Here is a 26,816-nt window from a genome sequence, read left to right as displayed (position 1 = left end):
AGGTGTGTGTGTGTGTGTGTGTGTGTGTGTGTGTGTGTGTGTGTGTGTGTGTGTGTGTGTGTGTGTGTGTGTGTGTGTGTGTGTGTGTGTGTGTCAAAGAAGGTGTGGGTATTTGAAGTCAGTACTGGTATAAGATCAAGGTAAACATGTCAGGGTGAATTCAGAGGTGCTGGGTTGTGGTGTTTCACAGGTTGTGCTTATGGACCAGAGCGACAAGGGTGCATTTTAATTTCATACCATTAAAAGATTATTATTATTCGCTTTTAAGAGAAAGTTGCTCTTTGCCATATCATAATGTTTTTGATTTAAGTGGACAAGTCGCGATGCATCAGTATGACTCAGCCCTCAACTCAAAGTGTTCACATCAGACTCAAAAAGGGCTTTAACCAAGCATCTACTGTTTGGTGAAAAGAAAACGCTTTTAGAAATGTCTTGGACAATACGTAATGTTTTATATGAAAGTCAAGAGGTGCATTTATGTTGGTTAAGCTTTTTTACTCTTGTAACTTGAAGCTGACCTTTTAGGAAAATTACTAAAAAATAATGTTTTAATTATCTTCAAGCATCCTCCAAATAAGTTTATAACGTGCTATAGTGGAAATGTATAGCATTTATAGGTAGACGCCTCAGTAATACACACAAAAGTTTCTTGATTTTCTCTCTTTTTGTCAATTTTGTCAAGTATTCTGTATGTTCCAAATCATTAGAGAAGTGATGGTTATGCTGGTCAACTGTTGTTTACACATTTAGTTTAATGTAGAGTGTAAAACAGGCTCCATGCTGTGATACTCAATATGCACCTTGGACCAATCACTCAGAACGGATGTGTTGTTATCCTATCAGTAGACATTACATTTCTTTTTAAATCACCTTGACTTGGTCTTTGTTTATGTTGTTTTTTTGTCCAGGTCCTGGACCACTATGAGAGGGAAGGTTTCAACTTCCTGTCCAAGGTTTTTAATTCTTCCCACTCATTCCTGGAGGACCTGACAGGGCTGACACTGTTACACCAGGAGACACAGGCTGCAGAGGTAAATCACACTCGTATACACCTGCACAAAAAGATACACAAAACCTGCTGCACTACGAGACGCAGGGTGCGGTGTCAACATGTACACATGTACATGGATAAAAACACATCACAGTCCGTCCACGCACAACACTGTGAACAAGAGAAAATCATATTCATGTTTATCTGTCTTGCAACTTTATATATTTGATGTTCAGTTGGTTGTTCTATTTTATTTATAGTGTCAAATCACAACAGACATTATCTCAGGACACTTTACAGATAGAGTACCCAACAATTCCACCATTTGGAGCATGCAGTTGGTACGACAGTGGCAAGGAAAACCTTGACCCCTCAACCGGTAGGGGGAGAGGGAGACAGAGAAAGAGAGATACAGAAATATGACTCCTAATAATTATAGCATTGTCCATAATAGGGAAAAAGGGACCCCTCCCTGGAGCTGCTGACCTGACACACTTGACATGCACTTTGGTCACTAATAAACATAAAAAGCACTGCAAAGGCAAGGCGTCAGGAGCGGATGAAATTTGCTCTAAGATGCCGAAGGCTCTAGATATTTCTGAATGTCATAGATTATTGGTTCCTATTTTTAAAAAGGGAGCAGAGGCTGTGCCCCAATTATCGGAGTATGACACAGCTGTGCCTTCCTGGGAAATCCTGATGTTGAGGTTGCAGCTGATTGTGGGACCTCAGATCCAACAGGAGGCCTGCACATAGACCAGCTCTTCACTCCTGCAAGCATCCCGAAAGGGTTTGTGATGTGTGAACGTGTTGTGGAAGTTCTTGTGTTGGTGTTCACATAAGCGTTGTGGTCTCTGGGGTGTCTTGTAGGTGGTATTGTGGGATAATGGGGTGCTGCAGCCATAATTAAACAGCATCTATTTGTGTAACTAGAGTGAGAGCGGTCAGTCCATTACATCCTTAGTGGGCATTGTACTTCACCAAGGTGGTGTTTGTGATTTTCATGGGCAACATCTTTAGGCAAAGCTAAGTAATAGAGAGTGTCCACTTTGGTCATCTCAGGATTGAATCTCTGAGATTTTTACTTAGCCTGCTGGAGCCATGACCTGGCCCCAAATAAAGGACTAAAGCCTTTTGTAAGAATTTCATTAGTAGGACTTCTCAAATTAAATGTTTAATTGGAGCTACATTGTTTTAATTCAAAGGCAGCGATATATTTGGTCCCGTAACCTTGTTCTAATTATTCTGTTGTCATAGCAGCACACAGTTTATGTCTATGGAACGACGAGCGGCAAAAAGTTCCAACAAACATCCAGAATACTTGGTGGTAAAATATGGGTGGTTTTCCTCAAGACTCCTCTGACATGAGACAGAGGGAGTGGAGGGAGAGACAGTTGTTTGTGTGTGTGTGTGTGTGTGTGTGTGTGTGTGTGTGTGTGTGTGTGTGTGTGTGTGTGTGTGTGTGTGTGTGTGTGGTTGGGTCTGGTCATGCCGAGCTGTGGGAAAATCCCACGTACTTTCTCCCCAACTCCTACTCATAACACACATATGGAGGAGGGGAGAAGAGAAAAGCAAGGACACACGAGGGAATGGAGGAGAAAAGGAGTGTAGATAAGAGAAACTGTGAAGGGGAAAACGATGAGTAGAAGAATGGAAAACAAAATGGGACAGGAGATGAAAGAGAAAGAAAGTAGGAGCAAGTGAAGAAGAAATATATTTATATATATCTTCTCTCTCACTCTAAATACCTCATTCCCTCTCCTGCTGTCAATCTTGAACTCGTCCCCTATCATTCTCTCTGTTACGATTGTTCCATCCCCTCTCAATTCAACCCCCCTCTCCTTTTGATGAAGTGTGTTGAAGAATCTGGCGTAGGTCCCGCTCTCCTCAATCAGAAGATGGAGAGATTGTTTTGATTGCTCAGCCCACTAGCGCCAGAAGTCTTAGCGCCTGTTTCCTGAACACAGATTAGCTATTCCAAAAACTACTGCACTTGGAGGACATCCCTTTAAGTTTTTTTTCCTATTCCAGGAAGGGACAGAAGTTCTTCTCCCGCTCCTGAAAGCATATTATTACTTATTTCATGCGGGAACCCACTAACCCATATTTAAAGAAGTACTGGCCAAAAATAATGATAATTCTCAATGTAAAAATTAAGGGTTTAAAAGGTTCTTGTGGGATACCTTTTTATGTGAACATATTGGAATTGTTTACAGCTATGAGTCATCATTGGATAATGATTATCGTATCCCTTTCTACTACCACTTCTACTACTTCTACTGACTCGTTGAACGTGTCATTGCTTTAAGAAGGTTTTTCCTGTATCCTTAATTTAGACTTACTGTAGATCGGGGATTTTTAAAGTATGTGTCAGCCTATTGACTGATTAGGAACGCACTATAAGTGGTTATGTACTACAAAATGTTAGTGCATGGATTACAGTGGACTTAAATGACTATTTTTTTTACAATGCTCTCTTCTTTCCCTAAAGCATGGTACTGAATTCATTACAGGCCGTGTGTTTTTGCGTGTTCAAGTTCGTGTAACCATTCTAAACTATACTCTATGTCACCAGATAGCAGTACTATGTAGTTATGGCCTATTTTGGGCAAGTTTGAAACCTGAGAACTACTTTTTATGCGGTCACAACAGGGTTTGGGGGGAGTTCAAGTACGGTAAAAGTTTAGACTGACTGAGAGCTGCGTGTGTGTGTGTGTGTGTGTGTGTGTGTGTGTGTGTGTGTGTGTGTGTGTGTGTGTGTGTGTGTGTGTGTGTGTGTGTGTGTGCGCAAATCAGTGTGAATGGCTTCTTTGTGAGATCAGCCCGATTGGGATTTAAAACTCTGTTAGGAGTATGGCAGAGTGGAAAATGTACTATGAATCTGGCATCTGACAAATTAGATATATATATTTTAAAGTTTAGCATGCAACATGCTGCATCTTTAGTTTCATGAGTGTGGCGAGGAAAAGCAAACATGACAAACCATTTTAAATATTCATGGCATGATCTGTACTTGTAGTAAACTTTCCCCCCTTTTACTCTAAATTTGGTATGGCCAGTTTCCCTTTCATACTACAGTCCTTGTAACTGTTTTCTCCAGTGTCATTCCCCTGAGTGTAAGGCTTCAGTCAGTATACTTCAAACAAAGTGCTAAAAATTGGCCAAAAATGATGTTCGAATATTCCTTCTAAAAAAACAAGTTTGAATATCTATCTTTGTAATTTATTTCCACAAGAGGGCAAACCAATACAACGGGAGACAAACTACTTGTATAGGTATATGGATTTCAACATAAACATGTATTTTAAAAGATTGCATACCTAGCTAGTCCGTAATTTTGGTCCTAAACAACCAAGTCTCTTGCCATTCCTTGAATTTGTCTGACGATTTCAGCATCGATCAATCCAAGACCTCCGAAGAAGATTGTTATACTCAGTTGTTTCAACAAACACCCCAAAACGACATATGTTTACGCTCATGTGAAAAGCCCTCTAGTGGCTGTAGGAATTATGATTCTTCAGTGATTTGTTTTAACGGTTTCAGAAGGCACAAACAAATGATTCCTCCTGCCGATTGTCATTTCATCTAGCCAGGAGGAGTTTTGCAAGGTATGAACACGTCCTTCGACTCGTTTGAATTTTACTGAGGCCTTTAGACTGCCACACGTCTCAGCTCATCCACGGTTTCTCCAGACACGACTTTTCTTCACTTTACATTTGACAAGTCATGTGGTTGGTTAAATGTAGTTAAACATAATTAACATTTAACAAATTGACTAGCCATAATAGAAATGCCTGTTTACCAAAGGTATGTAGTGTTGGATCTGCGTTTAGCTAACCCAGTTTGGGAGGAAGGGAACCAGATCAGATAACACTCATTGGCCTATTCAGATCAACACCCAACGCATGTTCAACCCTAAAAGGCGTATAAGAGGGGTTAGCTGAACTAAACTCAGCCCATTTTGCTAAGCATTCAAACAAACAAATGTTAAACCAGGTATAGTTGTCGTAGTGCAGATACATGTTAGCATGTCAGAACAGGGTGTTGTGTCGGCTGATTAGCCTTCCGGAGTGTAACCTCGCTGTAGAGTGCTGGGTCAGACAAATCAGCACACACAACACTCAAAGAGCCGGAGAGGATAGGAGTGTCTGTACAGGATGTTGTACCTCTCCTCTGACGCACCCACCCGCTGTCTTTGGCTTGGCAGATTAAATTATTTAAAATACTGTATATATTCATCCATACATGCACATAAAGGGAGGTCAGGCTAATCCCTAATAAGTAAGAGGACAAAGGAGATGGATTTTCTCCATACATAATCAAAGTAGCATTATAGCCCTTTTATATTATTAGCACAATATAAAAGAGCTATACACAGCATGAAAACCTACACATCATAATCATGTGGTGCATTTGCTTCAATACAAATGTGATGCTGTAGTGGAGGAGTCTAGTTAGGTGGTAGCTATTGAATCATTTAGTAATTGTAGTGAGGGGAATGTTATATTATAATCTTCTATGTATATATTTTGTATTATTTAATGTAAAATACTATTTAGTGGCTCTGCAGTTACCTGAAAGGTGCTATACAAATAAAATGTATTATTATTATTATACCACGCCATGCTATTAAGTAACTCGGATTAAACCACTTAATACATTGGATTAGTAAAATTGAAAAAATGTGTGTGTGTGGCTACTGTATCTTCTCAGTGCCACCATACTTATATGATATATTATACTCATGTGATATCAGAGGAAGCCCACGATCATTGGTCATTCTTCATATTATATATTCCTATCCTCATTTTCAGTAAGGGATGCCATTTGCTAGCGTGTATGTGTTCCTGCACACAGTAATCGGACTAAATGTGAACGCCCCGTACAGAGGATGCGTGACCCTCTCAACACAAAGGGTCTTTCTGCAGGGATCATGTTCCACTCCCTTCCACCTACTCCAACTGCGCTGCCAGTAAGTCACAAGATAAAAACGTTTGCATTGAACTTTGAGAATAATGTGTCACTTGTCACACTATTTTTTTTATTTGGTTTGATCTTGTGACATTTTATTTAAATAAAATGACAAGTTATTAACATGAAATTGTAAAATTGCTGTCAAACTCAGCATTTTATTATTTAGTATAATGCTTTCCTAAGAGTTTTATGACCAAAACCCCTTATGTAGTTGACACAAATGGAGGTCCCGTAGGATTCAGTGCAGAACTGGGTAACACAGAGAGGGTTTATATTGTGTTTTAATATAGTTTTATTTATGCAGTAACACTGTTGAGGGTGTAACCTGTGTTTTTACAACATGATCATCTCACTGTCGTATTTTGAAATGAAATCATTGTAAAATGACCTCAATCCCTACTTAATAATATGAGACCTTCCTGGAAGTTTCCAGGTCCAGGACTCCTTGGAGTCTAGGGACCCCCATTATTTTTTTAGCTGATACTCCTGATATCCAGGGCATCACATGAGATCTGTGTCTTGCTCAAGAACAGTTCAACAAGACACATTTACAGTTCGGAGAATCGTATACATGGTGATGTAGTTTCAGGGCAATTTCTCCGCCAATTACTAGCTAAGTCTTTTGGTTTTACAAGATGATGCCCAAAGTTTGAACCATACTGGACTTCCAAGTAACATTGTTAAGATAACCAGTGCCTTGGTAAAAATCCTTGGTCTTTACACGGTCCTCTTTTGGGCCTGATTCCAGTACGCAGAGGCAGCGTTTAGTAACATATAGACACCTCCTGTCTGCTCGATAGCAATCTGTGCGTCATCAGATGCCACTAACCATCATCACCTTGAGTCATGCTAATGTGCCAAAGGAGCAGAGGTTACCCAACCACCCACGCTTGACCCCGTTCTGGTCTGTGCTTCTCTACGTAAAACAGTGTGCTGATGATAAAGTTGATTTAGTTATGTTGGTTCATCACCCAGCAGCTTGGAAAACACTGCACACATGTATATACACACACGCACACACACAGCTCTTTTCCTCCTTTTTTCTCTCTCAAACCCCAACACACACACACACACACACACACACACACACACACACTTGAGCATCAGAGGGCCCCATGTATGTCAGAGCTTTATCCAAACACAGCTACGGTTGCTACATGCTACAATTATTACCAGATGGACTCGGGGAAAGTCTGCTTTTTCATTAACACACTGCACCCTCCTGTGAGACTGAGAGAAAGAGAAAATGGGGAAGGAGAGACATTTAAAAAAATTGTATTCATTCCAAATCATGTGCAATTAACCTTTTTCAACCATTGTCCTTGAATTGTTATGTTATAATTTCCCTTTTTTCTCCATTTATTTATTATTTATTTATTTGTTATGTTTTCAAAGCATCCAGTTTTATGTCTGTTTATATCAAAGTCCCACCCTTTTCTTCTTTGCAATCTTACACTCGAGAGAGTATAAAGAGATTCTGTTACACAAAATGTGATGACAGATTGTGATCCAGCCACCCCACCCCAAACTACAACTTTGTCCTTTGTCCCTAAAACTAACAGCAGTCACATGAATTGGAAAAACTGCACACAAACGTTAATTAATCGTTAGTTAGTTGAACAAAAATGTTGGTAATTGTTTAGGTCATTTATCAAGGCAAAATGCCTAATGTTCTTTCACAAATTCTCCATGTTATAATTTTATTAATAAATGAATACCATATTGTTTGAATAAAACAAGAAATATAATGTCACATTGGCTGCTTTATTCACTATTTTATGACATTTTATAGATGATTAAACAATGAAGCCAGAATTTAAATCATCTTTAGCTGCTGCACAAATCTGAAGTATCATGTTTGCAACATTGCCACCATCATTATTGATTCAACCTTTTATTTGAACTTGAAAGATCATTGAGGGGCAGCCCTCATTTACAATGACATTGAGTAATTACAAAGACAACAACAAAACAACAACACAGAAAAGAATACACCATCATAAGAAAGGTAAAACAACAATAAAACTTTTTGAATTGAAAAATGTATGAATATAATTTGAAAAATAAATTAGGATAATACAGATACAAAAGAAAGTACACTTGTGTAAATCAAGTACAAGTTTGCAAGTTTAAAACCAGATTTCTAAATTGTCCAAATGGCACAAGTGAGTTTATTTTAAGAAAGTGCTGTAATTTGTTCCAGGAGTCAGGGACACTAAAGTTAAAAGCAGTTTTTCCACATTCGGACTGAGCTCGTGGAACATGAAGCAAAAGCCAGTCAGCAGAGCAAGTCTGATAATGTCCCTCTGAGTAACAGAGAAGTTCTGTAAGGTAAGATGGCAGTTTTCCAACAAGAGCCTTTTAGATAAAGAGATACCAATGAGTATCACGTCTCTCTTGGAGAGAAGACCACCCAACGCTTTCATATAAAATACATTGATGTGTACCATAAACATGACCGGTTATGAATCTCAAGGCGGAGTGATAGACTGTGTCCAGAGATTTAAGTGTTGAAGAGGATGTGTGTCTATAAATCACATTACCACAATCCAGGACTGACATGAAAACTGCTTCAACAACCCTTTTTCTACAAAACATGGGGAAGATGCTTTTATTTCTATTTCTTTAGCTTTTCTTTCCACTGCTACAGCGTCCAACATTCAGTTTTTGCATTACACATGCATGAGATATAGACATGCCTCCTTTGCGTCTGGCTCCCTTGCTCTATAAATGCGGTTGATGGCAAAGTGAAGGCCAATGTCACTCTGAAGTCTTTCTGCTTTTGAATTCTTAAATGAATTCCCTCTCAGTACCAACATCTTGTTTCAAGCAGAAATATGTCAAACCACAGAAGGAGTTATAATCTCTGCACCATTTCTTGTGATCAATGTGTTAAAGTAAAACATTCACACATTCAATTTAGCGCCCAAAACGGGCAGTTTTTTACGTGTCTGCTTTTCTGTGAAGAACTATAATATTGTACTAATTATTATAGATGAAATGGAGGTAACAATCTAAGAAAGTTATTTTAATTAGTTGTGTTGAGTTTGTAAGCAGTCATTGATTTTCAGAGAAATTAATTATTTCTTTCACTTACAGAAATGTGAAATATGTATACAGATAAGTTTACAGTCCTTCCAGGAAACCGTCAAGGGAATTATTAGGAAATATGTTGACATTCTGTACTGATAAAGTAAAAATAATAAAAATGAATGACATTTATATAGTAAGTACTGTATATAATTTGCCTGTTTTTTTTCTCACATTCATCCTGCATGTTTTATTTATGTATATATATATTAATGACAAACATAAAGTGCACACAGACACACGTATGTCACCATGTATGACTGGTACTAAGCATGTGTGTATTTATGTCCGGTATGTATCCCAGCTATGTCTGTTTGACATCTATTGCACTGCTAATTATAAATGTGTGCTCTACTTGCAGGGATGCTCTACTTGCAGGGATGCATGTCAGCTATGTACAGACACCTCCTATGCTTTATTTCTGTACATAGTTTCTCTCTCCGTCTCGCATGCACATACATGTTTAGTACTATATATATATATATATATATATATATATATAGTTGGTCTAAATCTTCCTAGTTCTTTACAGGCTAAATTCAGCAGCTTTATGTCAGTCCGTGGCTTGACGTATAACCTTGCTTGCTGACCTCCCTAACCCTCTCCTGAGTGTTTTAAGTTAAAGGTTTTTCTCCCTTATACAGTAGATGTGAGTATATTTTGGTAGTACATTCCTGGGTAGCTATATTTGTGAATAATTATTTACCTGACAACTGTCCCGACTCCAGATTTTAACTGACCTTGCATTGTGTCCTCCTAGGTTACAAATTATTCTGCATATCTCTTGTTGTAGAGAAATATTCTGTGAAATGTTTGGGACTCCCAAAGTTGACATGTATGTGATTATGTATTTACTACATAGTGCATAATAGCAGTCATAGTAGATAATATATATATTTTTTATTTCTCAGCTTTGTCTACATTATCTTTTCATCCCTCTTAGAGCACATTTCTTCATGAGCTATCAGTGCAGTGCAGCATCTGGCCAAAAACTACATGTACACAAAGGCTGCCCTGGTGGACTGATGCCAGAGTGAGACAAACCCATACAAACAGAATTGAAAACATTTTAAATAGAAGTAGTTAGTACAAATATGGCAATCAAGATGAAAACACAGAAAAACCTGTTACAGAAGTGATTTTAATCTTATATAACATGTCCAAATTATTTGTGCTGAAAAGTGTTTTATCATTTTATGACAGTCCAAGCAGTCATAGTGTTACTTACTTACATAATTTACTCTTTTTAATTAGACCTTGAAATCATAAAACAGACACTAGATATTTTATACCAAGCTGTTTTTCAATTAAGGTTTACAATAGGCCTATTTAACTCCATTCGTTCACCATGTTACAAGAATCCTAAAAAGTCTAAATTGCTCATGGACATCAGAGTGGACACAAATCATCTGTTAAATAACACACATTCTGTGTCAGGCCTGATACTCATCCAGGACTTTGGTCAGGTGGGCCAGCTATGTCATCATTACTTTAATCCCCCCCCCTTCTTTCCGTTTCTGGAGCTGAGGTAATATGAGTCTAGCATAGCTGCCCAGTGTTTCCAATTATTACAGGGTGCTATCTTAAGCAAAATACCAGTCATATATAAATAACCAGGGGTCTCATGTATAAATGTTGCGTACGCACAAAAAGCTTGCGTATGCTGGTTTTCCCGCACACGGTGCGATTTATAAAAACTTGACGTGAGAATGTGCGGTCCGCCACGCAAACCTTTGAGCGTACGTGAGATTGTGCGGGCCGTCTGCAAAGTCTTTCTGGCTCTGTAACGTGGCTAATTCTAAGTGAAAAGTGCCGAAACTCACCAAACATTACAAAATAAAGTTTCCACTTCAGTTACTGGCATACCTCTGTGTGTCTATGAAGAAACACAATTATATCCGCTGATACTAAAAGTTTGATCATTTATGTAGATACTGTTTCACATCTTTCACACTAGTGTTTATTTCGCAGGCTACTTAACCTCTGTTAAACATGAGAACGGGGAATTAATGAAAAATCCACTGAGAAAATACTTTCAGTCATCCTTTGTATTTCCCATAGATAAAATATCTATTTAATGTGCAACAAAAATATCGGCACTGAAAAATCCAATAGTGTCTGTGAGGCTGTAGTTGCTGATGCTCAGACATCCATGGCGTACAGGAGGCGGGATGCACGGATCCATCTCCCCAGGAACAAAAGTTGTGTCGGGTGGGCAAACTAATGTGATGCGTAAAGGCTGTTTTATGCTTCTGCGTCAACTCCACGCCGTAGCTACGCCATCGCTCCTAAGGTGTTGTGACCCTTTCGGAGTTCTGCGTTGGGGTTGCTTTGCATCGCGGTGCATTTCACCGCCATAACGCTAGGAGTTGATAAGTCTGAGGTTATTTGCGAGGTGTCTGCCAGCCAGTTTGTTATGTTAGCAAGCAAACTTTAGCACAACTGCCCACAAAGTACTACTTGCTAGCGAAGAGCTAATTTCAAAACGTTACTGACATGTAGACACTTTACAAACGGATAACCCCATCATTGTAACCAAAATTTGTCTGAGTTTATTTGCAAAGCTTATGTCAGTGAGCTAGCATGTTGCTACTCCCCACAGTAGGCTGTTTGAAACACCGACTATCAACACACAGGATGAGTTGACCAATCACAGTCCTGGCGGTCTGCGTCGACGCAAAGTTACACATTTTTGGAGGTGCACGTCGAGCTACGGCGGAGGGCTCGGAGGAGGGTTTGCGGCGACACAGAGGGGTCTGCAGGAGAACGCCGTCGATTTGACGCAGAAGCATACAGCCTTAATTGATCCCGTGGTTGATTTGTAGGCTATGTAAGTGGTGTGGAAAGGTGTAGGAAATGACCCCGACCCGGTCCACCAAACACTGGGCCGTCTTGACTGTCTTGATTCTGCACATATTTCTGTTACTGTAGTCCTGTTTACTGTTTCATTATTTCATTCATGCGTGGCGCAGCGGATACGTGCGCACTGTCACCTGCCGTGGAGACGCTGGCCTCACTAACCTCTCCTCCTCCCGAGTCGGGTGACCCTCGCGCTGGACTCAGTTTCACTGAACCTACTAACACTTAGAAATCAGTGAGTTCAAACTGCTTATTGTGCGTAATTTGGACTGACACTGAGATGCATGTTGTTCGGTAACTGGTGAGGCGCTGCCACTATTTTCTTGATTTGCACTTTGACATTAGACCTTTTTTTTTTTTTTTTTTATTTCTGCCATGGCATTCACCGCCCGGTCACCATTTTCCACTCCAGGCATTTTCTTTTATTGCTTATCCAAGATGACAAACCTCCAACTGAACATTTTTTTCTCGCCTCCTCCTCCACGATCAGCACCTCAACCTCACAGTCTGTGACATTTTTTTTCTGTCTGCAGCGGGATTACCCGTTGTGATTGGACAAAGAATGACGTCGGGGGCGCATTTATAGTAATTTTCATATTAATGTATGGGAGGAGGCAAGGCGAGGTTGGTGGCTTGTTCACGTGCGCTCAATTTCACGTTGATTGTGATGTATAAAGGAAAGGTGCGCAGGACCTGGCGTACGCCCGGTTTTATACATAATATTTCTGGTCGTAGGTACTTTTCAAGTTTTGGCCATACACCATCTTCTGGTATGAAAGCTGCACAGACTTTTATACATGAGGCCCCTGGATACATACAGAACGTATTAAAAAAAAGAACTAATATGTAGATATACAGTCAGTAATGTATCCTGTTCTTTTGTCTCATTTTGTATATTTAACATTTTCATGTGGTATGGAGATAACAGAGATTAAATAGATATTGAGTGTGAAAAATAATATTATTAATACACTTGGTAAACGCCGGTAAAGAGGTGTACTGTAGGTGGGGGCCAAAGGGGACACCAGCTGTCTTACATCTTGAGCCCAAAGGGGCCTATTCCGAATTAACAATTATTAATCATAGGGGACTTATTTTCATAAGTCATAAGTAGGACCCATAAAGCCAACTTTTTCTTCACTACGTGGGAAAACTTACAGTGACCCTGCTCCTATACATGGCCTCTCCTCCCCGGCGCCAGTCAGTCCAGAGTGATGCCTTCTTCTGGCCTGGCAGCTGGCTGTATGCATGGATAGACAGACAGATGACTGTGTTGCAAGAGACTGTGCAGTAGTCTCGTTGTCCCTGTTTAGCTCCTACTCTTCTTCCTCATCGGTAGCTTTTAACGACTATTTCTGTATCTGTGTCGGCTTTGCACTTTTAGAGTGAACTTTCACTCCCACCCCCTCACTCACTCACTCACTCACCCATCATGGGGATTGTTTTGCTACAGAGCTACTGAGGCTTATCATCTAAAGTATGCAGCTCAATATGGAAAAGCAGTCTTTAATATGGACATTATGATATAAAAGAGCAAAATATTTTATATAATCAACATTTTATGTCCTGTACCTGTATGTCTCTCCACCTTTATTTTAAGGCTTTCTAAAACCACATTTTTGCCAGTGTTTTTTTCCCATTTTGTTGGTGTTTTCAAATGGGGTCATGTTTACCTTGTTTATAAAAAGAGCCCTTTTGAATGGCTCGTGGTTTCACAGAATGTCAGAGCCCATGGACGTTTTTTTATTTTTCTTCAAATTACTTCCGCCAAGGAGGTTATGTTTTCATTTTAGTTTGTTCATTTGTTTTGTTTATCTTTAGTTTTTGTCAGCAGGATTACAGAAAAACTACTGGCCCGATTTTCATGAAACGTAATGGGTAGGTGTAGCATGCGCCAAAGAAGAAGCTATAACATTTTGGAGCAGATCTGAATCACGAGGCGGATACACTTTCATTAATTTGTGAGATAGAGCATGGTCTTTGTGAAAGTCTGCGTGCCCTTCTAGTTATGTTTGTTGTCTACCATTTATTTGTTGTTGGCATGACATTGAAATACTGAAAAAAAGCATCATTCACTATTTTTGTTAATTGCCTAGCAACTTATTTTTCACAACATACTGTGCAGCCAAAACAGCCTTGTGTTAAAAAAAAATGCAAGGACTCATTGATGAGAGCATGTTGTTTCAGGTACAGGTTTCAAATGTGATCCAGGGAGCCCAGATTGAGACATAGTTTTACAATTCTGGAAAGTTATCATGCTGACAATCTTTTTCTTTTCTACCCCCATGTAAATGGTAGAAGCACAGGGTTCATCTACCTTGAATGTGCACTTGCAAAGATAGAGAGAATTTAAAGGACTGACTTTATCGTGGAGCTCAAGTGTGGCACCTGTATCCCTCTGTATACTGTTGGGGTAGTTGATAAATCATTTCATTGAAATCTCAGGAAGTCAATGTTATCAGCATGTAAAACACACAATGTGTCCTGTTAATGTGCTATTGTAGCATGCACTTTGCAAGGTAACATTCACTTGATGTCATTTATTTAAGACTGTGTGTGTCAGCTGAACACATATAAGTGAAGGCCCACTCAGCAGCCTAAATATGAAGTCTAAATATAAAGTAACATATTGGCATCCCACTCTTAACTAGTTTTGGCTCCCTAAGACAAATTATTACAGCTATTTCATCTTAAAATGGTTTAATAAGCATATGCATGTATGAGCATACAAATTTAAAGTTGTTATGAGCCCTAGAATGAGAACAGGACTGTTTATTCCTGATTCTCGTCTGCCTGGCTGGTCACAGGTAATCTGCCCTGGAGCTCTGGCCTGAAAAAGAAATACACACACACACACACACACACACATGTACATCTGGCCACAATGCCAGTTCTTATCTTTTCCCCCTGATGCTGTTCTGTCCAGCACATAGAAGACGGTGATAGCATCAAGCCTCTGGTTCAGATAATTACTCACACACACACACACACACACACACACACACACAAACAGAAATGGCACGTGTACATGTGCGTGTTTGTTGCCTCATTTTCACTTTTTCTAATGAACACACGTCTGTGACTGGCATCATTCCCTCTGACCTAATTTCCACATGAAAACAAAATAGCTGTAATGACGCACTTCAGTTAAGCTAAAAAAAAAAAAAAAAGAAAAACTCTGTTATTATTGACTATTCAGGGACATCTGTGTGTAGCCTAATGAGCCTCATGGTTCCCAGTATGGCCAGTGTGAAGACCAAGAGCTGATGGCTGAATGCTTTTTGTGTTGTGTTGAAAATAGTTTTGGTTTATTCAATCAACTACTGAACAGGGATTTCATTTCCCAAAACTGTCTGTCACAGTTACCATTTCTGAAGTGTTCAATGTGTGTTTCAGGGTTATTGCTTCGTAAAGATTGATTCATTTGAATGTTATTTGCTCTCAGTCCCTTTTGAGAAAGGAGATTTGTTTGTTACATGTGAGGGAGTGTGTGTGTGTCTGCATATGTGTGCATGTGTTTGTGCGTGTGCCCATGGGGCCCTACTAGTGTTTGATAGCTCCTCAGACCACACGTGAGTTGGCTTGGACTCACAGTTCTAATTAAACTCAGGGCAGGTCTGAACTGGCAACAAACACACACACACACACACACACACACACACACACACACAGCCTCTGAAGTTGATCTGTTATTGCCATTTGGATAGTTGCACGCTCAAAACGGTTCATTAGGTAGAGTTTATACTGGTTGCACACACACACTAATGCCTCACCAGACAACTGAGCTCAATGAAGGCTTCAACCTGTTAAGGACTTATTTTATATTTTACAGCAATTGTGATACAAAGAAATATGTCAGTGTCCTCATTATGGTCAGAAATAAGTATAAATGATGAAATTGTTTATAGTGTCATACTTGTGTAATTTGGAAAATGAATCCAAGCTAAATTTGTACACTATTTTTTAGTGTGTTGTTAATGTTGTAGTTGTTTAATAAGTATGAGAAACTTTGTATTGTGTTACGAAGCCCTTGTATGACTCAGAAAATGTGTTGATAACCTCCTCTAGTATACAGGAAATGTGTCCAAGGGAAATGGGGCCCAGGAGGAGATACATTGGGAGAAAGGAAGAGGGAGATGGGGACAGACGGATTAACTGAGAGAAAGAACAGAGAAGTAGAACAAGAGGAAATCCAAGAGAGAAGAGGAGCTAGGAGTGAGGGGATATGTCAGTTGTTTGGCAAAGACCGTTTAAAAGCAGTACCTGAAAAGTGAGGGATTCATTCTGAGAAAATCAGTGAACAGTTCAGAGAAAGGCAGATAAGAGTTGTGCCTAGAAAGGACAACAATCCTAGGAGAGCAAAAAAAAGGCTAAATATTTTATTCAAAAATGAAGTACCCCAAGGGACCCCAGGAGTCCTGTCCTGAAAAAGAAGGCGAGCAGTCAGTCTGTGTCCCAGGAGAAACAACAGGATCCAGCTGTTGCTCTGCAGGCCACCACACCCAGCCGAGAGAGACTCCATTTGTTGTTGTAGCTGGCCTTATGACTCGCCTGAAAGGGGAGGTGGTGCCGAGTCTGAGTAAAGTTCCCTAAAAGTGGGGAAGAGGAGTGAGCGTCCGTCCTTTATTAGGAAATGGGAAGAGCGAGGAAAAGAGAGAAGGGTGCTGCATCACTTCCTGGTTTGGTGTTTCTGTGTAATGAGGTTTGGCTCCAAGGTTTGCTATCTGGGTTGAGTGTTACAAGTGCCGGCGCTTTGTTTGATTACCCTGAGATTCAGGAGTTTATGAAAACACAGCCGGGGGATGTGACCTCAGCTGGGACCTTCAAACTAACTCTGTTCCCACCAGAGCGCCTCTAAACCATCTCTTTTGTCAAACCACTTTCACTCCCAGCCGTGCTATCCTTTACTTTCCCTCTGTTGTCCCTGTTTGCTACACCTACCTTCAACCTTTTTCCCGTCTCAGGCTTTATTGTCCCACTCTTTTGTCAATCACCCTCTCCCTTATCTCACTCTCTTACCTGCCCGCTGCCACCTAATTTTAAATAGTTGGACTTAAATTAAAGAACTAACTTTTTTAATGCACTATTTAGTGTCAGGTCAGCACAATACAGTATGTGGCTGTATCATACCATGAAGCACATTTGTGTCATATCACAAAATAAAAATCTGTGACCGTACCCTTATAGCTGATGAGTCACATTTAATGAATATTTGGCCCACAGGTGAACCACAGTGGTAGTACTTCATTTTACAGCACAAAATAAATACCTAGTATGTGGTAGGTAATCAGGTTTCGAAAAGAATGAACTGCTGGCTAATTATTCCGAAACAAACCAAACCAACAATAATAATAGCTGTTTAAGGACATTACTGAGCCTTTTTTGAGACATATATGAATTGCAACATGTTCTTAAAGATGTACATCTTCAGTAGGAACCAATGGGCTTGAAGCTGAGAGTCAGAGACAGGTTAGGGATGTCGAAAGTATTGAGGGGCTAATGAATGAATTGTTGATTTTGCCAGCCTTATCCTTTAAAGTTTTAATGGCCTTTTCAGTCCTAATTTTTTTTCTGTAGGTATATTCCACCTTAAGGGGCCAGTAAACTCCATCAGAAATGCTTGTCAGATTGTCGAATAGTTTTGGAACTCTCCCCTGACACCTGTCCGACGTCAAATTAAAGGAATTTTTTTATGATTCATAGGAAGTCATGGTACATTTAGTGTTAAATGTCAGTGTATGGGTCAGTTTTGTATCAAACCCAGTGGACTGGACATGTGCTGCTGAGAAGGGAGGTTAGGTTAGGTTAGTAGGTGACCATCCTTTTCCTGTTTCCACCCATCTCCTCTTCCTCTTCCTTTCTCAAGTCTCAGGGGAATACAACGTGTACACACTCAGATACGCACACACACATGGACGTATCCAGCCTGTGGCCTATTCGCAGTGTTTCCCCCTGAGAGCTGTAGGCCTGGAACAAAAAGGCCACACGAGAGAACACAGAGGATAGCTGCAGGAAATGGAAGAGCACAACATGATCATTTAAAACACAGGAGGGGAAAAAAGCTACCTAAATCTGCGTGATCTCAGTCCAGACATATTGTAGTGTGGAAAAAGTTTAGATTTGGCTCGCTTAGTTTTCCTCAACCCAAGGAATAGCTTGTGTGGTGTGACAGGCTGCTATGTTATGTAGAGGTTTGAGTTATTGAGGCCGTGAGTTGTTGAACTCAGATTACAATGTTTTTTTGGAACATTGCATAGTAGTTTGACTGCAGAGAAAACGAGACACTGCCCTTCAGGCGAGGCCACACATTACAGTTGTTAAACCAATCATATTGTAGTTATGTTTTGGGCGTCATAACTAATTGGACCAAGATGGACAGAGTCTATTTCCAAAGAGTATTTCCCAACATTTCGAAGTGTTGCTTAAACATACTGTACATGTGCCCCTTTCTGACTGTCAATACTTTCAAATCTGTGTATGTTGGTGGAAATAGTTGTCGTGTATGGGATGTCTAGACTTAAACACTTTTAAGGTCTGTTCCCAGTTTTTAGATAAACTACGTCCAAATCAGACACACCTACAGCTTCAAATCTGGAGCACACAGTCCCAACATGTTGTATCCACTGAGGCATCTGGAACTACTTTATCAAATGAGTGTTTTTACTGCCAAGCAATATTAGCCAAGGCTCTGTGTATTGTGTGGAATTGTATACGCTGCCTGGAGACATTACTTTATTAAACAGTAGGCATTAGGAGCTTTAGAGTCCTTCAGTAGTATATTTTTACTGTTGGGTGGCTTTGGATAGCCTGAAGTGGTAATGAGCAGAAAATGAAGGACTGAAAAAGCAGCATACAAAGAACATGATGGCCCTCCTCACATGGGCTCTGACATGTGTGACTTTTGTATACATATATTTTACAGATTAGTCATATTAAAGATGAGATAGTGAAATGAAATAAACCACACGTGTTTGTTTTAACAGCAGTTGTTTCTGTAGTCATCACAAACACTAGGTGAAAAGTTAAATTGGTGTCTTGGTTGGGATTTTCTTTAAAAACAAACAAAGGAAAAACATGCTTGTCATTTGTGGCAGAGGATCACCCCTGGGTGTCTGGTACGATCTGCTTCTGTGAGAAAATGCATTGAAATTGGCACAAATAAAGTTATATCAGTTTGCTCTATTCTGGACTCCCATCACTAATTAGCAACATGTATGTTATGTATGACTGCAGATCATAAATTCCCACATGCAACACATTGCAAAGGGTTGCAATAAAGCTGGTTGAACCACCACTGCTGTGCTTTGTTAGAGAAATGTGCATCTTTACATCTTATTTTAATTGTATCCTATATTTTATTTTTCTTACTGTACCATGCCCCTTACTTTACTTTGATCCTTGTTTAGCACTGCCGTAAACTACATGTTTTAACCACAATATTAGCATCTGCTTTATTTGTCTGCCTATTCTATTGCCTGATTTGTTTTGGATTAAAGGCATATGTTCATTGCCAAGAAATTAGCTAGACACATTTAGAATTTATTTTTCAAAATACTCAATTTAAGACCTCGAAGGCGCAGACTGGGTGCGGCTGATTTCAATCATCTGAATGCACCACCCAGAAACCAAGTCAAGTGCCTGCACAGGACAAGTCTGAATATGGCAAACTTTTCCCACCAAGCAACCCTCTCTAAATGCGACCCATAGTATCCTGCTGTCAGACTGCAGACGCCAACATGCTTTTACAGATTGCTTTTATACTCTAAATTTATGAATGATCTGTGCTTATTTTTGCAAGATAAAGACAGACAAGTGACAAATTAAAGGGAGAGAGTGGAGAAACAACAAATGTTGATGCCTCCATACAGGGGCCAAAGGATTTGTTTTAGTATTGTATTCTCTCACTGTCTCTCTCACCTTCACTACGAGGCACTTGTAACTAAGAGACACAGAGACTCAGGTCACAGCCTCTCTTATTTTCCTTACTTTGTAAGCAATTTGACCTTTTACCTTTTCACCTTACTTTAAATTGCCTCTCTGCCGGTGAAATCACCACGCTGCAGATTCCCGCCACATTGTGCAGGAATGTCTGAGGGGAATTCAGGAATGTAGTTTGGAATGCAACGTGCTACAGCAGCAGTTGGAGTTACATTGGGCCGCATGAGGTCATTTTCTCTACTTAAAGTGGGTATGCATATGCACTCATCAGCATCTGTGTACATTTGCTATGTGCGTGTGCGCGTGTGTCTTATTTAAGTGTGTTACTGGAAGGGAAGACAAAATAGAGTTTAACACTAATCCTACTTGATCTTTTTATGGGAACAGGACACAGTGTCTTCCCAGAACAAAATTAAGTCTGAATATTTATTTAACCAATAGATTTACAGCAACTCTAAATTGCGCAAGAGCCATAATAGGTCAGAAATGGAAGGCTGCTGAATAATTGCGGACTTTAGATAGACTTGTGCAACCCACCAAGACTGTTCCCTCATTTTAAAATGACCCAGAATGTTACAATTCTCATTTTCTGAAGATGGCTGATTATCTTACCATGTTTACTTAACAGTTATTGTAGCATCCTGATACAGCTATTGGCTTAAGATCAGTGTCAGTTTTTATGTATGAACAACAGCATTAAAGCCTTTACACGCATGGGTGTCTATTGGATACAAACTAACAGTATATCCCATTCTTTAATTACTACTAGACTACAGCACAGCCTTCTGCAAGACATGCACTTTAGATGATTAATAGAATAATCTACATATTAAAAATAATGAATGATCCATCTCACACATGATGAAATATTTTAAGAGATCAGTAGAGATGGCAGCACCAGGGCACATGTAGGAGGCCAAAATATCTTATATATTAGTAAATCTGCTTGGCCCAACACAGCTATCATTTGCACACATATTAGGATTAAAAAAAGGATCACTGAAATCTGCAGTTTTCTGGAGCCACATACAGTAACGCTGACAGGCCTCCTACATTACTCCAGATAACATGCTGCACCTCCATCCTGGTGACAGTTGCTGCTTCAGCTGACAGGGTGTTACAGGATGGGTTATATCTCCGGCAGCTCAGTCCAGCTGCCTGTTACATATTCTGAGCAATAAACAGAACACTACAAAGGGAATGTATGTTGCCATCAAGTATAGTCAAACAAGATTAGGAGTCTACAGCCATGCTAGCAGCTTATTGAGGCTGTACCAAAGAATTTCTAATAAGGGAAGAAGTTCCACTCTCTCGATACTTCTGGCTTCTGAACTGGTTGCAGTTCCCCTCTGGTTCCATATAGGGGGCGCTCACAGGCGAGTGCAGAATGAATGGTGGTCTATGGAGCTATACCCCTCAAAATCCACTCTTTTCAGGATATAATTTTTTTGTCTAGTAATTTGAGTTTTGCATTCGAAAGGGGAGGCTAAGAAAATACACACTGCTGGGTGTTAGATTTTGTGTGCGTGTTTTGTGTGTTAGAAGTGGCTTTTTTGTTCTAAAAAGCCTTTTAAAATGTCAATGACGGCATACACATCGTACGGCCAGAGCTTGCTTTACGGTAGGGTGACCAGATTTCCCAGAACTAAAACCGGGACACTTTGCGCGTGACCGGAGTGCTCGTGCACGCACATGCTTTTTAACGTGAACATGTGCCAGCCCAGGTCAGACATAGACACAGACAGATTAGACAAAATTTTGCCAACAGCACACGTAGGCCTACTGCTCACAACATAATGGGGTATTTCAGTTAATATTCATGAATTTTCTTGGTATGAAGCTACATATCTAAGAAATAATATTAAAAGACATTGAGTGAGTTTCATGTGGGACCAACTTTATTTTTTTTTTTGGGAAAATGCACCCACTGAACTTGTGAAACTTGCATGGCACTAAAATTATTTGGAACTGCTGCCACAGGCTTGAACTAAAGTTATGGTAACACTTTACGGTAAGGGTACATGAATTATGAATTCATGCATGAATTAATTCATGATTTGTGCATTACTTCATCCCTTTATATCTTATGAATCATCAGGAATTGACATGAGTTCATAGCCTCTCATTCATGACCTCATGCACATGCATGAACACATCAACTAAAGCATTAGGTAAGGTGGGTACATCATTATGCACAAGTTGTGTTCAAATCAGAATTTGCGCAGTGATGACCACATTTTTTTGCAGAAAAATAAATAATCATGATCATTAATAAGCTTAATAAGCTTAATAAATCATAATGATGTGCCCACGTACCTAATGCTTTAGTTGTGTTGTTCATGTATGAGGTCACGAACACGTCAATTCCTAATGATTCATGGGATATTAAGGAATGCAGTAACACATAAATCATTAATTACATAATGCATAATAATACATAGCCTACATCAATTAATTCATGCATGAATTCATGATAATTCATGTACCCTTACCGTAAAGTGTTACCAGTGTTATTCTAACCAACAACACACACACAAATGTAATCTCATTTGATAGAGCAGATAGCTTCCCTATTAGAAACATTAATTCCGTATATTTGTTAGAGGAGTGAATTTGCTCAAGAATCAATTTGTTGGCTGAAAGCCTACTGTGAAATTGCGCACAGGTGTCAGCAAAATTGACCCGTGTGACGAGTAGCGCCTTTAAGATAGTCATGCGGTTCCTCTCGTCAGTCCATGTGTTGTTCATGAGCAAAAAGATCCGCTCAACGGGTGCATTTGTGCCCGGTAGACACATGGCGAACTGACAAAGGAGACCTACATTTTTGAACGGAATCTCCCTGCTTTTGAAATGTGCGAACATTTCCACCCAGTGCTCGTCTGCTGACTTTCCAGCGGACCTGGAGGGACTGGTTAAAACGAGACAGATAAGAAGAGGCATTGCAACAATGTTTACAAATATACATTGTAACGCTGGCTGTACAGATTATGCAGACGCAGACCACTACGATTGACTGACACACACACACACACACACACACACACACACACACACATTGTTAAAATCATACGCTGGACGATTCTTTCTACATGAGTTAATGATCGGGCTATAATAAGACCACGTCGGCTATCGCTAATAACTGGGACAATTTCATAATGGTTGGTGTAAACCGGGACATTTTAGTGTCCCGACAGGCTTTTGTCGGGACTCGGGACACGCAACTCAGAATCGGGACTGTCACGGGCCAAATCGGGACTGTCCCGGTCAAATCGGGACTGTCCCGGTCAAATCGGGACGTCTGGTCATCCTACTTTACGGGCAAGCTCTGAGTCACTTCCTTTTTTCTCTCGAGGCATCGACAACACAGCTGACAGGTTAGGCTCTCCCTGTCAATACATGTGCTAGAAAGAGGTTTGCTGTTTTATGAGGTTTAATGTTTTAAAGACCACGCCGAAATATTCACTCTGACATTCTGGTTTCACTTTGGATGCCATCAAGTGGGATCTCTGGTCGTAATCAGTCCTTCACTGACCAATCAGCATTCATTAGCAGAATGCTAGCGTGTTATGGCTTGCAACGACTCAACCTGTAAGAAATCGAAAGGACATAAGTACTTGTTCACTCAACTTTCGACCTATAATCCATGTTGAACTTGCAAAAGCTACAATCAAATCTGAGATTTGTCAGTGGCAATCAGGCGAAAGAGACAAATTTAGCCGTCTAGCTCCATAGAGTCCCATTCATTTTGCACTCGCCTGTGATCACCCCCAGTGGAACTCTGGTGGAACTGCAACCAAATTCGGTACAATGGGGCTAAATAGGGAGTGAAATGGCTCTCCGTAGACCGGCTGTGGCTGTACTTAAGCACAGCTATGCTTTAAGCTAAACGCTAACGTTAGCATGCTCACAATGTTAAGGCTTGCATGTTGATGTTTAGCAGGTATAATGTTTACCATTTTAGTTTAGCTGAAAGTTAGCACGCTCACATTTGCTAACTAGCACTAAACACAAAATACAGCTGAAGTTGAATATATATAGTTTTATAGTTTGCAAGTATTTGGTCACAAACTTAGTATTTGATAAACAGAAATTATTAAAAGTGCTCCCTATAGAAAGCCTAAATGGAAGACACAATAAAGGGAAACCGTAGAAAGATTGTCTGCCACATGAAAATGACAAAGGTGGCAAGATTCTCAATAAATCCAACTTCAAGTGAAGGGACTCCTGTAATCCCCAGAGCTCACATTCAGTAGATAAAACTCAATCTCTCCCTTTTTTGTCTACCTTATTTTCACACATCACTACATGGTTTGAATTGAGCCCAACATTAGGATTAAATAAACCTTAATAATGGAAGTGTTTCTTTCTTCTTTATAAAGGCTCAGCTTCCAGCTAAACCAGATAAAGCTTGTCCTTAGCTTTATCTGAAGCTTAGTTCAGACTCCCCTCAGGTGATGGTAGGCCTTATCACATCTTTTGTACTTCAAAGTGCTCCCATTTCACAGCTGAATACTTGCCATACTGAATCCTCAGAAAGGCTACACCCAAACTACATTATTTATTTACATCAACCACCCTGAACCCACAGTTAAACTGTGAGTGTGAGATTCATGTGTATGTGTATTGTCAGTGTGTATATGGTGTACACATGTGGATGAGTGGGCATCATTTTAGCATTATAAGGTCAAAACACACACCTGCTATTGTTTTTCTTGCTTAGGTAATTTCCATTTCAGTGTGTTTCCTATATATTGTGAAAGTCTCCATCGATAAGAGATTGTGTTAGCCACTTCTGAGCAAGTTCATCTTGAATTGTAGCTGTGTGGGTCTTCCTCCCGCCTTCTGGGTGTAAAACCTGCCCTCAGGGGGCCTTATGAGACGGGATGAAAGGGGAAGTACCCCCCTCCCCCCCTCATTTACATAAATCATCAAACGCATCCCCCTAGCCAACAGATGTTAGATCATTTGTTGGAGGAAACAAGAATTTCCATAGCTGACACTCCTTGTGAAGTTTGAAGTAATTGCCCAGTGCCAGTGGTCCTACATGCTGATAGATTCATCAGCGTTAATTTGTAGATCAGAAAGAATGAGTTAACACAGTTTGGGATCAGGCAGTAAAGCTGTGGTGTGAAACTAACTAATCCTTGTGACAACCGATTACAATTGTCATTTTTTAATCATGATTTGCATGCATTATTTCTCGAGTCTTGAACACAATTATTAATACTGAATATGAACAACTATCTGCCAAAACTCCAATTTGTGATATTAACAATCAACCGTTTCTGGACTTGTGACTTGTTTGAGCCTTTACCTCTGTGTGAGTTTTAATTCACTGTAGTGCTGAGTAAAGCCATTTTCAGACATGCCGCTCATAAAGTACCATAAATGTGATGGGAGATTTTGATTTGGAAGTCGCAATGTCAGACCTAGTAAGATTTTCAACACAACACAAGTCTGAAGTGAATGCTATCTAATTACTGTAAAGGCCACAGTAGCTCAAGGTTAAATACACAGAACGTGAAAAAAATGTGCATCTTGTTTTCTTTATTAAAAGCAGTAAATAAATGTATTTAAAAAACAAAAACAGGAATCAGCTGAATTTGAAGTTTGTTGATTAGATTGTTTTCTTGTAAGCTAGATACAGATACAAAATGATACACCCACCATAATAATCCGACCAACACTCCCTCCCAACAGTACATTCTCCATTTTCATTCATGGTAACTGTGAGTTTCCCTTGGTGTACAATGGTCGTTAATTAAGACTTCAAGGTTCAGAAATGTATCAGTGATGCAGCCTGAGAGAACTGAACACTCTCCTTCATAGTATTGTTCTTTTCAACTCACCGCTAAGCAGCACGTGCCAAATTTTGCCGAAGCATTGTGGCTCTTTCCGTAAATGTCTGAAATAAAAACATTTCCAAACAACAAAAGATGGAGCATGGGCGCATGGGCGTGAGTTTGGTTTGAAATGTGCTGGGGACAGAGACGCATTCGGAAGTGCATTTTCAGAAGTGCTGGGTACGATGACACATTCATTTTTTTTTTCTCTTTCGTGCAGGTCATGTTTTGAAAGACGTTGTCCTGTAGCTTACTAATGTATAAATTAATAAAAATGTATACAAAAATGTGATGATGTCCGACACGTTTTATGAAGAAGAAAGCCTTTAGTTTTCAAAAAGCATTAGACATATGACCCACTATGTTCTGCTTCCTGTATCCATGTACCATGTTGACAATGTGACATGACGTGACATCAGACTCAGAGAGAGGAGCTGCGCAGGATAAAAAAAAAACACTTCTGGAGTAGCCTACTTTTGGGACACTGAATAACTGTGGAAAGAGTTGCTTCTGGGGTTTCAATGCAAACACAATCCTCTTGAATGGAGAGAATGATTCCTACAGATCAGGGTGCAGGATGCAGGAACAAACCATAATCGACTGTTGCCTACTGATGTTACTTGTTGATTTTCCAGTCGCTACTTTTTTTGGTTTTGCCTTTTGTTGTCGGTTGTGTTCGGACTCCGCTACATTCAGGAAGTGCCTTTTTTAAGAGAAGATACAATAATAAAAAGGGAGTTCATATATAAATAACTGACTGCTTGAATTTGTTGATGAAAACCATGTGTAGCAATATATAATAGTATTGAGGAGGTGACACATCATGATGCATGATATCGAATCGATTCGAATCGTTGACAGGATAATGGTAATCGAATCCTGAGACCAGTGAAGATTTACACCCCTATGGTCACTTTTCCACATCTGAAAAGATGTTTGAGTTGCCGCATCTCTCCAGTGAGCAGAAGGGTGACAGAGATCAATCATAGTCCTCCACATAGTCTCTTAAGCTTTGTAAAAACTCACATAAACTAACCAAAATCACAAGAATGGAACAGAAATGTAGTTAGACTGGATTCTTCCTTTTCTTCCTCAACCAGCAGCACACAGTCACTGTTGTA

At 39.9% G+C, this 26,816-nt stretch overlaps 1 protein-coding gene across 2 annotated transcripts in view; it reads left to right on the top strand.

Annotated features, from left to right (window-relative positions):
- The window catches only part of atg7 (ATG7 autophagy related 7 homolog (S. cerevisiae)), a 68,148-nt gene that overhangs the window by 35,555 nt on the left and 5,777 nt on the right, over nucleotides 1-26,816 (top strand). For both annotated transcript variants that reach the window (XM_031301656.2, XM_031301655.2), the window contains exon 18: nucleotides 909-1,031. In XM_031301656.2, the coding sequence (XP_031157516.1) occupies nucleotides 909-1,031 (123 nt within the window). The remainder of the gene's footprint in view (nucleotides 1-908; nucleotides 1,032-26,816) is intronic.

This window comes from Sander lucioperca, chromosome 6 (assembly GCF_008315115.2).
Source record: "Sander lucioperca isolate FBNREF2018 chromosome 6, SLUC_FBN_1.2, whole genome shotgun sequence".
NCBI classification, from domain to species: domain Eukaryota; kingdom Metazoa; phylum Chordata; class Actinopteri; order Perciformes; family Percidae; genus Sander; species Sander lucioperca.
This window is presented reverse-complemented; position numbering and strand designations above follow the sequence as displayed.